Source organism: Poecilia mexicana, unplaced genomic scaffold, assembly GCF_051168715.1.
Source record: "Poecilia mexicana isolate PSO_F unplaced genomic scaffold, ASM5116871v1 scaffold_14, whole genome shotgun sequence".
NCBI lineage: Eukaryota > Metazoa > Chordata > Actinopteri > Cyprinodontiformes > Poeciliidae > Poecilia > Poecilia mexicana.
The window spans coordinates 23,729,596-23,746,082 of NW_028263383.1; the positions used below are offsets into that span (position 1 = coordinate 23,729,596).

Genomic DNA, 16,487 nt, shown 5'->3' on the forward strand with positions numbered 1-16,487 from the left:
ACGTCTCGGCCTTCTGCGCCGGAGACGCCGCCCGCCGGACCCGCCTCCACGTCTCGGCCTTCTGCGCCGGAGACGCCGCCCGCCGGATCCGCCTCCACGTCTCTGCTTTCTGCGCCGGCGGAAGAGACCGTCGGACCCGCCTCCACGTCTCTGGTTCCTGCGCCGGCGACGCCCGCTGGACCCGCCTCCGGGATTCCGGTTTCTGCGCCGGCGACGCCCGCCGGATTCGCTCCTCCGCCCACCTGTTGGGTTGTTTTTTGTTTTGGACAGTTTCTGGACTCTGGCCCCTTCCGTCGCCCCTCCACCCACCCTGTTGGGTTGTTTTGTGTTTTTGGACTTTTCTGTTTTTGTGGGCGTCTGGTATCCGCCCTTGAGGGGGGGGTACTGTCAAGATCCGTGTTTTTGTGTGTTTATATTTGAGTTTTCTGTGTTCAGTCCCGTTTCCCTGTGAGTCTCTGTCCTGTCCTCCCCGTTGATTGCTCCCCAGGTGTGTCTCATTCCCTTAATTACCCCGTGTGTATTTTTACCCACCTGTTGTCTGTGTTCCTCGTCGGGTCCTTGTCTATTGTCGTTTGCCTACTCGCGCCAGTTGTACTGCTAAGTCCTGGTTTGTGTTCGCTCGCACGAAGTCCTGTCATTCAGTTGCTACCGGTATTTGGCTGTGTGCCTGTCTCTCTGCCGTGCTGCCTGTTTTGGACTGAGCTTTATTTTCATCATTAAACATCATCTTCACCATAACCTGGGTCTCGGCGTCTCTCCTCACCACCATCCAACACACTTTATGACAGATACAGGTAAGATTGGATCAGTGCATCAACATCTGATTGCCTGGCTGATTTTGCAAAGTTTTATAAGTTTGCTCAAAATTCCCTTTACAATTTGATGGAAACCAAATCAATTCAATTAAGTGTGCTTCTATATCATAAAGTTGTTAGAGGAGAGATTTCTCACCATAGGTGCAGCAGCAATCAGCATGACACAGCAGGTTGACGCTCTCCCCCCAGTGAAGTCAGACACCAGGCCGGCCATGATGCCTCCTGTGGACACAAAGGACGCATCTGAACTGATACAAAGGATTAATTTGACTGTCTTTACATTCTTGGACAGCAAAAAAGTATAATACCAAAAGGTGTTTTTAACTGCCCAATCAAAACCTACCAAGGATCCCTCCTACATCAAATAACGTTGACATGTCTCCTGCTTCTTTTGCTTGAAAATGTGCTGAGAAAAAAAACAAAGAATTCACACATTAAACATGCAGTTACATATACACTGTATAAGACGACAAGATTTTGCACTGCATGAAAATTGCGCATAATTTTCTTCCTTTCTTCTACCAGACTAATATATAATATATGTTTTAAGAGTTTCTAATTATTTTCTATATCCATATTAATAACTAGTACAGTGAATTCATAATTGCTTGTCCATATAAGTAAGCATAATTTTTAGCATATTAAAGATGTAGTTCTAAATTAATATATCATAATACGGTAATATTTTGACAACTTCATTAAATAGTAACAATAACATTATTATTCATACTGCATGTATATTTGTTTGTGTGTACTTATGTATGTACATCTATATGGACAGAAGATATCTTTTATGATGATAGGCTGCTAAGTATATAAATAGAGTAGGCAGGTATAAGCTTTGGCATCAGTCTATTCCTTTTTTGGTAAGTTATGGGTTTGTTTATTATTATTGTTTTTGTTTCCTGTGTTTAATGTTGATAATTTACCAAAATACAATTAACTGAAACTGAAATCTCATAAATGTTCATACAGGTGAAAGGTAAGGTAAGGTAATTTTATTTAAGTAGCACATTTTCAGCAACAAGGGAATTCAAAGTGCTTTACATGAATTAAAAGGAAATACAAACAAAATGACAAACCAAAGGAAAGAAGAAGAAAAAGAGCGAAAGAAGGAAAATAATCTAATGTTGATCTAATCCAGAGGTTCCCAATCTGTGGGGCGCGCCCCTAGGGGGGCTACGTGCCATTGCAGGGGGGGCGAGGGAAGCCGTCTGGATGAAAAACAAAACAAAACAAAACAAAAAAACATGAACACTGTATGCGCTGGGTTTTTACCTTAGAATGACCAACTCTGTTATTCCTATGTCAATTTGATACAGTAGAGGCTTCCACACTTCCCATATCTGTCCTCTGTCACTTTTATCAGCAGTTAAAACTGTTTAATCCGTTGTTAACATGTGGTAACCTGTTTTTCCGAGCCGCCTTTAAACGCAACATAAACGCTATGACCATAGACATAATATAAGAGTAGACCCCGCATTGGCTGCTCTGGCGCAGGAAATACGGCGGCCATCTTGGAACGGTCGTCCTTCCTACTTTGCTCAACCAAAACAGCAGAAGATGCCTCAGCACTGAGGGATATTGTTGTTCGGATCGATGGATTATTGATGTGAGGGCTCCACAGACAACATTTCACAAGTAAGATGGACATATTGTGTATATATTGTGATTAGAATATTACTTTACTGTATTTATGTCCACCGGCGAGATACCAGCTAATATTAGCTACAGTGCTTGGTGTAATACGGGTTCAGCCCCGCTATGAAGGCTAACTGAGATTCTGTTAATCTAAAAAAAAAAATTATTCTCTAACATTGAGTTAGATTATCTGACACAAGAACCTACATTAGAAATGTGACAGTGTAACGTATATTATAAAACTTATATTATGTGTTATAACATTCACCAGCAAAGTTTACACAGGTGGTAAAGACTATTATTTATATGTAATTCTTTCACTCTGTCAAAAGTAAGAAACATCCCATATCTTTCGTTTTTGTTTTGAAGGTTTCCTAAAGATACGATGTGAGGAAGAAGAGGGAGAAATCTATAAAGAGAGACGGATTCACTGCAGCACGGATGGATCTCACATCGGATTTTGGACTCAATCTCAGCTGCTGAATTTCTCTAAAGCTGGAAATCATATACTATATGATTATGTATATAGACAACATTTATATATACATACATATAAACATATCCAATATATATTATTCATTATTAATCATTATTTATTAGTGTTTGTATAGTTATATAAATATATATTGATATTAGTAAATAATTTATTAAATAAATTATGAACGGCTGTGTGCTTTGTAATATGCTCTTCATACATCGATATCAGAATATTCCATTCCTATTCTATTGTTATAGCCACTAAGCATATTTAAATATGATGAACTATGTATTAAAAACATACTTAAAAAATACAATTGTTTATAAATGTAGCTTTGATAGATGTTTGAATATGGTTACAGTAACAAAAAAGTGTGTTATGATCGATTAAATGCGCTGATACGTCATTGTGCTGCTAAACACATAACGCTGAGTGGAGTGGTGTACCGCTCCAAGATGGCCGCCCTAAATCTTGTCAGCGACAATAGGCGAGAGCGGTCCATGAGGGTCTATTCTTATGTCTGTGGCTATGACGCTTGCGGCTGGGTTTAGACCTGTGCAAACAGTGAAGGAGACCTGCTGCTGCTGTACAGAGCTACGCAGGTGTGTTAGAATCACGGCAGAAAACCAGCAAAACGCAAAAAACTTTTCACAGTTTTTCCCCAAACTAACAGACTGTTGAGTAAAGCTGTTGGATGCAGGTAAAGTTAGCTAAAAGATGACTAGCTAATATCAATACAGCACCTTAAGCTTAACAAGTAGCCTGTAGGCTACCGATGTTGTTGTCTATGTCCAGCTACCTACATTCATTTTCCCCCAAAAAAGTCGATTTGCCCCCTCACCCACTCCCCTTTCTTAGGGGAGTCTCTAAGAATCCCCCCGCCCCCCTGCTCACACACGTCGTTCAACCAGACAGCTATTTGTAATTCATATGGGGGGGAGGGGGGAGAAAATGTTTGGAAACCACTGGGGGGGGTCCAGGAGAAAAAGTTTGGGGACCACTGATCTAAAGTATGTAAAGTAGGTGTTCCTGTTCAGGGTTGCCAAGTTTCCTCTGGTCTAATTCCATTTCTGGGTTGGGAGAACAGGAGTCTAAGTCAGTGGTTTCCAAACATTTTCTGCCCCCCCCCCCTATGGATTACAAATGGCTGTCTGGTTGAACGAGGCGTGTGGGCGGGGGGGGAAGAATTGACTTTTTTGGGGGCAAAATGAATGTACGTAGCTGAACATAGACAACATCTGTAGCCTACAGGCTACTTGTTAAGCTTAAGGTGCTGTATTGATATTAGCTAGTCATCTTTTAGCTAACATTACCTGCATCCAACAGCTTTACTCAACTCAGTCTGTTAGTTTGGGGGAAAAACTGTGAAAAGTTTTTTGCGTTTTGCTGGTTTGCTGCCATGATTCTAACACACCTGCAGCAGCAGGTCTCCTTCACTGCCGCACAGGTGTAAACCCAGCGCATACAGCGTTCATGTTTTTTTGTTTGTTTTTTTTTTCATCCAGACGGTTTCCCACAGTTTGGGAACCTCTGGTCTAAGTATTTCTGGATTCTAAGTTCGTAGTTATTCTAATTCTAATTCTGATTCCATTTCTGGGCTGTATAATATTGATCAAAATAGTGCGCACTCAACAATTACTAATATTACTAGTAAACTAAAAATAATCCTTTTCTGGGTTAAATAGTGAGTACTCCACAGTTTCTATCAAACTAAAACAAAAAAGAGGAAAGGACACATAAGGGAAAATGGCAACATTCAGACAAAACAAAGGGCAAAACAGAGACATGAGTGAAGGCGGTGACGTCAAAGGGCCATGAAACCACGTTGCTCAAACTCCCGGCAAAGTCTGGTAGAGGTGTTGTTTATCGAGGAATGTCCTTGGGAGCGCTCAGCTCCACAGCTGGATGGATACAGCAGGGAGTGAGATGGGAAGGAGCGTTATGGTTACATATATTCAAGGAGATTGGAAATATGCAGCCCTTCCAAGGTCACACGGGAAAAGTCAATTCAGAAACAGAATGTCTTAGGTCGGGAAGATTATAAATTTCAATCTTCCCTAAAGTCTCTCTGATACATCTCGGTTACCAATTATCCAAATTAGCTTGGTCATTCCACTGAACTGAAACTAGCAACTTCTCCAAGATCGATTCCATCCCATTAGTCCATAATTTGTAGATTTGGATGATGTGCAAAGAAAGGCTCCAAAAATATAGAAAAAAACAGGACAAAAACAGAGCAAGCAGGGCAGACAAGGGCATGGAGGGAGCAGAGGAAAAAAGCGTCTGCCTTCATTGAGAACAAGAGAGAAAGCAGGTGCGCAATCTGCACTGAGGTAAACTTGAGAGATCCAGCCACGAGGCACCTAGCGGTGTGATTGGCTTCGTGCCTGTATAAACCAACCGATCTTTCAGGAACGATTCTGCTCTGCCAGTGAAATGTTCAACGCAGCAAAGATGCTTGCAGTCGCTTGCTTATGTAAACAAAAACAAAAAAAACATTAAAAAAAAACAAACTAGCAGGGGGCAAATAAAGTCACTGCGGTCTACCAGGCTAATAACACACTGGAGGAAACTGCAACCTCTCTGTCGGACATTCAGGCTCAACCTTTCCTGCTTCAAGTCAGTTAGGATTCCTAAAATAAATGTCAAATGTTTATCAGTTAATCTCTTTACTTTCCTCAAAATTTGGAAAAAAATACCTTTTGATTTGTATTTGTGTCAAACAGTTTGGGTTTCCTTCCACAAGCTTCTCACCACAGTTTGCTGGGGTAGTGTTCCGTTAATCTTGACAGAACTGTTGTAACTGAGTCAGATTTTAACATCATATTACTCATGAAAACTTTTTAAATTCTGCACAGATTTGTGGTGGCAACTTCTAATCGTTTATGTTAAAAGTCCACCTGTTCGTTTTAGCACTACAATACCCATAGTGCATCTGTTCGTTACCCATGGTGCATCTGTTCGTTTTCTTCTTGTAGTTCGATTTTCATCTATACCAGTAAGCCATCGCTTCTTTTCTGTGCTTCTGTGGTTCTGTGGTTCGGTGACATTAAAATCCATCAATAGAAAAATTCTGAGCTGCATGCCTATTCCTTCTGACCGAGGAAGATTCAATTGACGAGACATCCGTAATTAGCGCAAGCTAGCACGCAGTCTTTTACAAGTGGTCCTTCGAGCCGGATACCGTTGGTTGAATCAACAACATGGCGACTTTACAAGACAACACTTCTCAAGAGGAAAGTCACAAGCATAGTCCCCGTCCACGCAGGAGCAGGAAGCTTCCGGGACATCTGGCGGAATATGAGCATGACCTACCTGATCCAGAGGAGTCAGAGTCGTCATCAAGCAGCGGCTCAGACGAACCTGATAAGGATAAGAAGCAAAGATGGGACAAGATGGAGGCAGTATGGGGCAGAGTTTTAGAAACGATGAATGAGATGTAAGTCACCATGAAGGAGACCCGTGGTGCATTAACCAAGCGCGTGGAGCAACTGGAGCGAACATGTAAGTCATGAAGCCCTCTCCTGCCACATGGTCACACTCAGCAACATGATAGAGCAGAATCCCTTCCTGCGTTCCTACCACAGCCTCGTAGTGTGGATATACACATCAGTCACACCAGGGATCAGTCGAACATCATGGCACCAACAAGGCAGGATAACAGAACACCTGTGAACCTACTAAGACCAGTAGAACCTGCTGCATCCTTATCATCTCTAAAGGCAAGCCCCACGTTACAGACAGCACCATGGCCAGCTCCACTGTCTTCAGACTCCAGTAATCAGCCAGTTCCACAACCAGATGTACCTCAGACTATGTTCCATCCACCATCTGCGTCCCAGCCTTGGATGAACACGGCCTTCCAGCCAGTAGGTCAGTCTGTACCTTCACCTGTTCCACAGTCGAGAGGTCCTCTGGTTTATCCAGGAATCCAGCCAGCATCGTTACCAGCTCCACCTCCTAGAGTGAGACATGTGATACAGCCTGCTCTACAACCTGACATTCAAGTATCACAATCCATGCAGCTTGGGAAGCTCGAACCGCATCAGGCTGAGTCCCAAGTTCTTCAGCTATCCAGGCAAACCACTCAGTCACAGTCATCAGACAGACTACGATCAGAGAGAAGTAACTTCAGAGCGCCTGCAGGGTCTAAAGAACAGAGTAAGTCCACATCCATATATTATGGCTCCGATCCTGCTCAAATATAGCCAAAGACAGACACCAAGGCTCAAGCTGTTAGTCCTTCTTCCCCTTCCAAGAAGAAACAGAAGTTTAAGCCATATTGCCCATACTGTGAGGGAACAGAACACTACCTCAGTGGCTGTGTAAACTTTAAGAAGTTAGACCTCACAGCTGTCGCCACTTGGCTAAAGGATAAATCAAAATGCTGGCGATGCGGCCGTAAACACACTACGGAACAGTGCACTCTGAAGAAGCCATGAAGCACTTATTAGTGCTTCATGACCTGGCTGAGGCTAGAAGGCGGGACCCTAACATCCTAACAATGAGTACCAGCAGAGTTTTTCTGGATCCTGTCAGTCACTCTGGCCGTGTAATGCTGAAGGTTGTGCCCATCCAGTTACACCATCAGAGGAAATCTCTAGACACGTACGCTCTCCTCGATGACGGCTCAGAGAAAACCATCATACTCCCAGCTGCTGTTAAGTTATTAGGCTTATCACCAGAGGAGGAAACTCTATCTCTGCGCACCATCCGTCAAGATGTGATCCAGATAAAGGGAGGCTACGTCTCATTCCAAGTGTCTCCGAAGAGCCAACCAAAACTGCGTTATAAAATAACACATGCCTTTACTGCTCAACAGCTCAGCCTAGCTGAACAGTCGTGTCCAGTGGAGCTCTTAAAGGAGAAGTATCACCACTTACAGCAAGTGCAGCTAGAGGGATTCAACCATATACAGCCTCTAGTGTTAATCGGTTCAGACAATGCTCACCTCATAACTCCCGTCCGTCCAGTCAGGCATGGCCCAGCCCGTGGACCTGTCGCTGTTTGCACTAAGCTGGGGTGGGCCATCCAAGGTCCAAGCAGTAGTATGCCTACACAGCAGGGAGAGATGCACTGCCTGAATATATCATGCCTTTCTCCTGCTGAGGCTCTGCATCAGGATGTTCAACGTATGTGGCAACTGGACACTCCTATACATAGACCTGAGAAGGAGGTCACACGCTTGAAGGAGGACAGAGAAGCCATAGCCATGTTAGAGGCTAAGACCATCAGGATTCCAGTGGATGGTGTGGAGAGATATGCCACCCCCCTGCTGAGGAAGAAGGACTTCCCTCAGATGCACGTCCCTCCAGAAGTCGTTAAAGGCCTGCTGAGGTCCACAGAGCGGAAGCTGATTAAACATCCGGACCTGGCACTCACATACAACCAGGAGATTAAGAAGTTGGTTGATTCTGGTTACGTGGTGAAGCTTACTCCAGAAGAGATTCACAGTTCTACTGAATCTTGGTACGTACCACACCATATGGTACATCATAACAACAAGGCTCGGGTGGTCTTCAATTGCTCATTTGAGTTCCAGGGCACTGTCCTCAATAACTACCTCCTGCCAGGCCCTCCACTGGGGCCTACACTACTGGGTGTACTCCTCCGCTTCCGTCAGTATCCTGTGGCAGTGAGCGGAGACATAAAGGCCATGTTTCACCAGATCCGCCTGCTCCCTGAAGACTGTCCTCTGCTACGGTTCCTGTGGAGAGATGGTGAAACAGAGAGGCTCCCAGATGTATATGAGTGGAGAGTCTTACCTTTTGGAACAACGTGTAGCCCTTGTTGTGCTACATTTGCCCTTCAGAGACACGTGAAGGAGCACCAAGACACTCATGAGGATATCTATAAATCTGTCCATACAGCCTTTTATGTGGACAACTGCCTGCAGTCCCTTTCTGACTCACAAGAGGCCAAGTTGCTCATTGACAGGATGAGGGAGTTACTCTTCCAAGGTGGATTTGAGATAAGACAGTGGGCCAGCAACCTACCTGAGGTGGTTGCCCATCTGCCCAGCATAGCCAGGTCAGAAAGCTGTGAACTGTGGTTGAACTTCAAAAGCCTTGATCCACAGGAGTCAACATTGGGTCTCAGCTGGCACTGCCCAACTGATGTCCTGGGATACAAGCATCGCCCAGTGTCTTACACGACTGTCACGTTGCGCAATATTTATAAGGTGCTAGCCAGTCAGTATGACCCACTGGGTTATATCTGCCCTTACACCACAAGAGCAAAGCTCATTGTGCAGGCCCTGTGGAATAAAGAGAGAGGATGGGACGAGCCCATAGAAGGAAGTCTGCTTCAGTGTTGGCTCGAATGGGAAGAAGAACTGTCTAATCTCCAACACATCATCATCCCTCGCTGCTACAGTCCTCACAGCATCAGTGGTACCTCAAACGAGGTTCACATCTTCTGTGACGCCTCTGAGAAATCCTATGGAGCTGTTGCCTATCTGAGAGCTACAGAGCAACAGGCTCACATCTCTACCTCTTTCATCATGGCACGCTCAAGAGTTGCACCCCGCAAACAGGTGTCGATTCCCCGACTGGAGCTGTATGCTGCGTTGATAGGAGCCCAACTAGCCAAAGTGCTCCAAACTGAACTCTCACTACCCCTGCACTCTGTCTTTCTGTGGACGGATTCTACTACAGTGCTGCAGTGGATCCAGTCCAGTTCCTGCAGGTACAAAGTTTTTGTTGGGACTCGGATTTGTGAAATACAAGAGTTGACCTCCTCAGAGCAGTGGGGTTATGTGAACTCTGATGAAAATCCAGCTGATGACATCACAAGAGGAAAATCGCTGTTAGAGCTCACCATCTCCAGCCGTTGGTCACAGGGCCCCCACTTCCTCACACAGGCTCCTGACACCTGGCCGAAACCCCCGACAGAGTCCCCAGATTGTGGTAATGAAGAACTCAGAAAGACCGCTTTCTGTAGCTTCACATCTATATCTCAAAGTCTGCCAGATCCTACACAGAGCACATCGTTAGAGGACCTAGTTCTGGCCACTCACCAATCCCTGCATGGGGCGGCTGCCACCTCATTCACTGCTGCCGAGCGTCAAGAAGCAGAGACTCAGTTGCTTCGCTCTGCACAGAAGGACAGCTTCCCAGAAGAGGTCCAAGCCCTCCAAGCAGGTGACACTGTGCGCCCCAGCAGTCGCCTTAGTGCTCTTTCCCCTGAGTATGACAGCCTCAGTGGACTGATCAGAGTTGGAGGCCGCCTGCGCCAAGCTATAGATGTATACCCTGACAGCATCCATCCAGTTGTGTTAGCTCCTGATCATCCTCTGACTCGTCTCATCATAAAGCACTACGACGCTCAACTGCTTCACCCAGGTGCAGAGAGACTCTATGCAGAGATACGACGCACCTATTGGATCCTCAGAGGTCGACAGGCCATTAAGAAACATCAGTACCAGTGCGTAGACTGTAGGAGATGGCGTGCCTCACCTTCCACACCAAAGATGGCTGACCTTCCCTCAGCTCGTTTGAGACTCTACAAACCCCCATTCTGGTCTACAGGCGTAGACTGTTTTGGACCGTACCTAGTTAAGATTGGACGTCGAAGAGAGAAACGCTGGGGGATCATCTACAAATGTCTGACCACTCGATGTGTTCACTTGGATCTCCTCCCTAGCCTCGACACTGACTCTTTCCTGATGTCATTACGCAGGTTTATTGCTCGCAGGGGGAAGCCATACGAGTTGTGGTCCGACAGAGGCACCAATTTCAGGGGAGGCCATAAAGAACTGCAGTGCGCCTTTGAAAACATGGCCCCAGTGTTGCAGCAACAGTTGGCCAAACAGACCATCAATTTTAACTTCAACCCGCCGCATGCTCCTCACTTTGGGGGAGCCTGGGAGAGGGAAATCAGGTCAGTCAAATCAGCTTTACAAGTTGTCCTGAAAGACCAAGTTGTGGCAGAGGAAGTACTTCTAACAGCTCTCATAGAGGTTGAAGGCATCCTTAACTCTAAACCTCTCGGTTATGCCTCCTCTGACGTGGCTGACCTGGACCCCATTACACCAAACCTTCTGTTAATGGGGCGGCGGGATGCAGGACTACCACAAGCAGTGTATGGTCCTCATGATGCCCTGTCCAAGAGGAGATGGCAACACAGTCAGGTCGTCAGTGACCATTTTTGGAAACGCTTCATCCAGGACTACCTTCCAGGACTTCAGTTACGACAGAAATGGAGGAAATCTACTGATAATACTGCTGTGGGACAAATTGTGATGATTGTTGATTCCAACCTTCCCCGAGGACTGTGGCCCGTAGGGACCATCACCAAGGTTTTCCCTGGGACGGATGGCGTTGTTCGAGCTGCTGAGGTGAAGGTCAAGGACAGCATCTACATTCGCCCGGTAACCAAACTGGTGGAGCTTCCTGAAGTGCCTGAAGATTTGGATCCTTCTTCTACCTAGTGGACTTTGTATGAGTGTATTTGTTTGCAAATACAGGGGCGGCTGTTAAAAGTCCACCTGTTCGTTTTAGCACTACAATACCCATAGTGCATCTGTTCGTTACCCATGGTGCATCTGTTCGTTTTCTTCTTGTAGTTCGATTTTCATCTATACCAGTAAGCCATCGCTTCTTTTCTGTGCTTCTGTGGTTCGGTGACATTAAAATCCATCAATAGAAAAATTCTGAGCTGCATGCCTATTCCTTCTGACCGAGGAAGATTCAATTGACGAGACATCCGTAATTAGCGCAAGCTAGCACGCAGTCTTTTACAGTTTACTTTATTATAATTGAGACAATTTCTAACTGACTTTGTGCTGTGCTTAGAAGTCCCTATCCACTTGAAAGACCTATTTGAACAAAGCTTTAACTTCCTGCATGATGTCTTGAGATGTCCCTTCTCTATTTTCACATTTTTTTCATCTTACTTCTCCTTTAAATGTAACTATTTTCATATTAGCAAAACTTAAATTTTAGATTAAGCAAAACACAGGAAAAGTCTCCAAAAATGAAGGTCTTTGTCCCTGAATGCATTTGCAAACTGTAATCTGGCTTTCTGTGTTGCTTCCAGAGAAATGGTTTCTACCTCATTGAACAGCTTTTCCGCCTGTGTCCATAAAAGCCTTGTTTCACTGTCATCATTTGGGATTTCTAATATGTAGCATCTGAAAGTAAGTAGCCTTCTTAATTTGAAAAAAGTACATATAAATGCTAAAATAAATTCCCTCGCTCCTTATTCTGATATTTACAGAACTCCTAAAGGACTTAAAACAGGAAAGTCTGAATTAATTTCGATATTGGACGGAATAAAGATTTCTAACATAAATGTGTGAATAATACTGACCAACATTAGAGATGTAGAGAGGAAGCCAGTAGAGGAATGTGTAGCTGACCAGTTTGGCAAACATGAGGCAAAGAGAAAACTCCACCACTCCCTGTGGACACATAAAGGATCAGATTAAGCATTTTAATGATCCCTCTCTCACTGTGCTGCAATGAAAATATGCCATGGATTGATACTACGGTTGCTGGTTTCAACAGCAATAACAAACATAGGATAAAAACTCAACTGAGCAACTTGTAAAAAAGGAAAATCTCAAGCTGAGGACAAGGTGAAGAAGTTCTAATAACTGTCATTGTATCAAAAACATAACAGAACATATTTAATTAACAGGCTCCAGTTTTTTGCAATTCTGCGATTGTGGAAAGTCATGCAAAATCAATAGATCCCCGCTTTCAAAAACATTTGGTTTAAGTGAGTGATAGCTCCTACCTACAGGTGGCACTATTACTTGATGTTGAGTTACAATCTGAATTTCCATTAAAATTAGCACAAAACTGTCAATATTTACTAATGTCAAAAAAATACAATTGTGGTATTTTCATTAAATATGAAACAATTAAAATCACACATGAATAAGTTTGTGCACACGATAAATCATTAAAAAGCACAGTGTGCCGTGATCCTCCAACTACTTCCTGTTATCCTCGTCTTTGTGGTTTGTGCCAGTGGTAACTTCCGTTGTTGATCATGTAACTCGTGTGATGCAAAAACAGAGTGTCCATTGCAGTTTTGACAAATAAACCAATTTTGATGTAGCCAAGAAACCACCTCATCCTAGAGCAAAAGCTTATCAAAAAATTATATATATATATACTGCTCAAAAAAATAAAGGGAACATTTCACTTTAATTTTGTGTGTGGCTCCAAATCCAGGCCTCCATTGGTTAATAAATTTGATTTCCATTGATGATTTTTGTGTGATTTTGTTGTCGGCACATTCAACTTTGTACAGAACAAAGTATTCAATGAGAATATTTCATTCATTCAGATCTAGGATGTGTTATTTGAGTGTTCCCTATTTTTTTTTTTTTTTTTTCTTTTGGAAATGTCAAATTGCATAATTATTTTGTCAATGGAAACACTGCTACTGTCTGTGATGGATATGACAAGTAATAAGAAGTCACATTTATCATAATCGAGCAAAGCAGCACCTGTTCTCCATTAAAGTTGAGGGAAATTATTTTGGATACCTTGCAATAAGCCAAAATGGGAGACCTGACAGGTATGCACAAAATCGGTGATTTGGATTGCAAAAAAAAAAATTACATGAAATCCAGGAGGGACTGGTCACTTCTCAGCTGAATGTGGAAACAAGAAAACAACATGGTAGAGATTCTGTTTTAAATCTCTAACTTATATGAATCTGAGTTTATAACCAGTTCCTTAATTTTGTTGGTTTTCAGATTATTCCTGTGTTGTTTTCATTTAATCCTCTCCTCAAGGTCTTGCAGATGTTATTGAAGTCACACAATTTTAAACATTTCCTCAGGTGAAAAGTTTTTTTTTATTTATTTATTTTTATTAAACACACTAAGTCAATGCACTTATTGTACTGCTTTCCTTGTTATTGTTGAGTGTTATTTTTTATCCAATTTATGGAAGAAAAATTGGCTTCATCAAGCCGTGATCTGGAGTTCTCATTGGAGCGGTTCGCCACCGAATGTAAAGTGGCCGGGATGAGGATCAGTGGCTCCAAATTCGAGGCCATGGTCTTGAGCCGGAATAGGGTAGAGTGCCTTCTCCGGGTCGGGGGTGAGGGGTGTCCTGCCCCAAGTGGAGGAGTTTAAATATCTCGGGATCTTGTTCACGAATGAGGGAAGAAGGGAGCAAGAGATCGACAGGCGGATTGGTGCAGCGTCTGCAGTGAAGTGGGCACTGTACCGGTCCATCGTGGTGAAGAGAGAGCTGAGTCAAGAAGCGAAGCTCTCGATTTACCGGTCGATCTACGTTCCCACCCTCATCTATGGTCATGAGCTTTGGGTCATGACCGAACGAACGAGATCACGGATACAAGCGGCCGAAATGGGTTTCCTCCGCAGGGTGGCTGGGCTCTCCCTTAGAGATAGGGTGAGAAGCTCGGTCATCCGGGAGGGACACAGAGTAGAGCTGCTGCTCCTCCACGTCGAGAGGAGCCAGTTGAGGAGGCTCGGGCATCTGGTCAGGATGCTTCCTGGACACCTCCCTGGTGAGGTGTTCCGGGCACGTCCCACCGGGAGGAGGCCCTGGGGAAGACCCAGGACACCCTGGAGGGACTATGAGTAGAGTGAAAAGCTGATAGATATAATTAAGCCTAAAATCATTCATAACCTGACAGTTGACCCAGGCTTAAAGTAATATTTTAATTTCAGCAACATATTTTTTCTGACAGGAAGCAACAATGTTCACAACTTGAATTTTATGGAGAATCCATGGAAGAAACTAAATATTTGGGTGATGGCAGGCAGGTCCACCAACCTCAAATAAATAAAACATGATCATGTCAAATGGAAATGGACCTTCTACTATAATTTTAAATGTGCAATTTCTCTTTCAGACCACTACATGGAGCCAAAGACTATGACTGGAACATGTAAGCAGCACAATAATGTCATATCTGGAGCAAAATCAGACAAATCTTTTTTTTTTTTTTTATCGGTTAAATTCAACTATTTATGCTTACAGGTATACAGAGAGCCCCATAGAAGCTTATGGCCTCAGAGTGTTCCTGTATGATATTCGGAGTCTCCGTGGAGACGACGCCATTGATGCTTCTGTTCCTGTTTTGCAGTAGAGGCTCGGTCTCACCGTTCTCCTGAATGATCTGACATACAAACACACAGCGGTGAGCTCAGAGATGAATGGTTCAGGAAAAAAGGAGAAAGTAGGAATGCAAGTTATTGATTAATGAGTTAATCTAAAGTTGATTGATCTTACTGACCAACTGTAGATTAATTAGCGGCCATTTTCTTAAAAGCTCGACTGTCTTTGTAGTCTGTCATACAAGACTGCATTTCTCGTAATAAGCCGAATTGAAAAAAGATATCATAAAATGTTGAAGTTATTTTGTGTCAGATTAATTAGATACCGACTGAATTAACAGAAAGCTCAAGTTTTCTCACATTATTAAACTTAAACATACACATGAAGTGCATTTTCCATCCCACACCAGACTCTGTCTGGACTGTAGATTCCTATGGTAGTTTCTCTTCCCTGCTCAGGTTTTTGCAGACATCTTTAATTCTGTATCTGCTTAAGTATGAGGCTCTGCTTAAGTATGACCACCGGCGCTCTCTGCTGTATGGCAGCTAAACTACAACACTAAAAGAAAGTCTGATGCACGTTAATACATTGTAACTAATTTTAATCATTTTAACGATTAATCAGCAATTAATCATAAATTGATTCATTTTTTGCATCCCTAGTAGATGTACTTAATTCAATTTCAATTCAAAAATACTTTATTGATCCCAAAGGGAAATTAAATAGTTTAGGTTAAAACTCACATGATGCTGAGGAGAAGAGCAGTTCACATCTTCAGGTTCTGAAGTGAATAAAGAGTGAAATGATGGTGTCACACTTATAAACAGAAACCCCCCCGAATTGATCCAAAACAACAAAACAACTCTTTGCAGAAACTGACTTTCAACCAGGAAAAAGAAGCAGAGGATCCCAGCGGCAGCGATGATGAGTCCTGGGACAATGAAGGACATCCCCCACTCTGAGGAGACAAAAACTCCAGCGATGAGGGAACCTAGGATGTTTCCCACCGAGGTGTGGGAGTTCCAGACGCCCATGATGAACCCACGCCTGACCATTAGAAAGATGAAAACAAGAAACACTGAACTGCTGCACAATCCTGCTTCTAGTGTATATTGTACATAATAAACCAGGGTTGTTCAAAGTACAACACAAGGCCACTTGTAACCTTTTAACAAGTTTGTGTAGCTTCTGACAGAAATAGTAGAATGGTTTAAATGTGTCCCTCCAGCATAAGGAGTCAATAAACATGTTTGCAATTGTTTTAGGATGAGATTTTAAAGGTATGCTATATTGTAAATTTTAAGTATAACACAAAGAATCATGTTTTTGTCTTTTTTTCTGCTTTTATTTTTATTTTATACAAAGTCAACATTTAGTGAGTTTTTTTTTTTTTTTACACACTTAGGCATCCATTATACTTGGATAAACTACGCTGAGATTGTAAAAGGGAAATTCAAATTTTTATTACTGGAAATAAACTAGAAATATTTTCCAGAAAAACAA

At 43.2% G+C, this 16,487-nt stretch overlaps 1 protein-coding gene across 1 annotated transcript in view; it reads right to left on the bottom strand.

Moving 5' to 3' along the window:
* The window catches only part of slc37a2 (solute carrier family 37 member 2), a 54,546-nt gene that overhangs the window by 17,445 nt on the left and 20,614 nt on the right, over positions 1-16,487 (bottom strand). Inside the window, exons 7-12 of the mRNA XM_088012383.1 lie at positions 15,865-16,031; positions 15,728-15,765; positions 14,905-15,045; positions 12,247-12,337; positions 1,159-1,221; positions 952-1,037 (exon numbers count right to left, since the gene is read on the bottom strand). Of these exons, the coding sequence (XP_087868509.1) occupies positions 952-1,037; positions 1,159-1,221; positions 12,247-12,337; positions 14,905-15,045; positions 15,728-15,765; positions 15,865-16,031 (586 nt within the window). The remainder of the gene's footprint in view (positions 1-951; positions 1,038-1,158; positions 1,222-12,246; positions 12,338-14,904; positions 15,046-15,727; positions 15,766-15,864; positions 16,032-16,487) is intronic.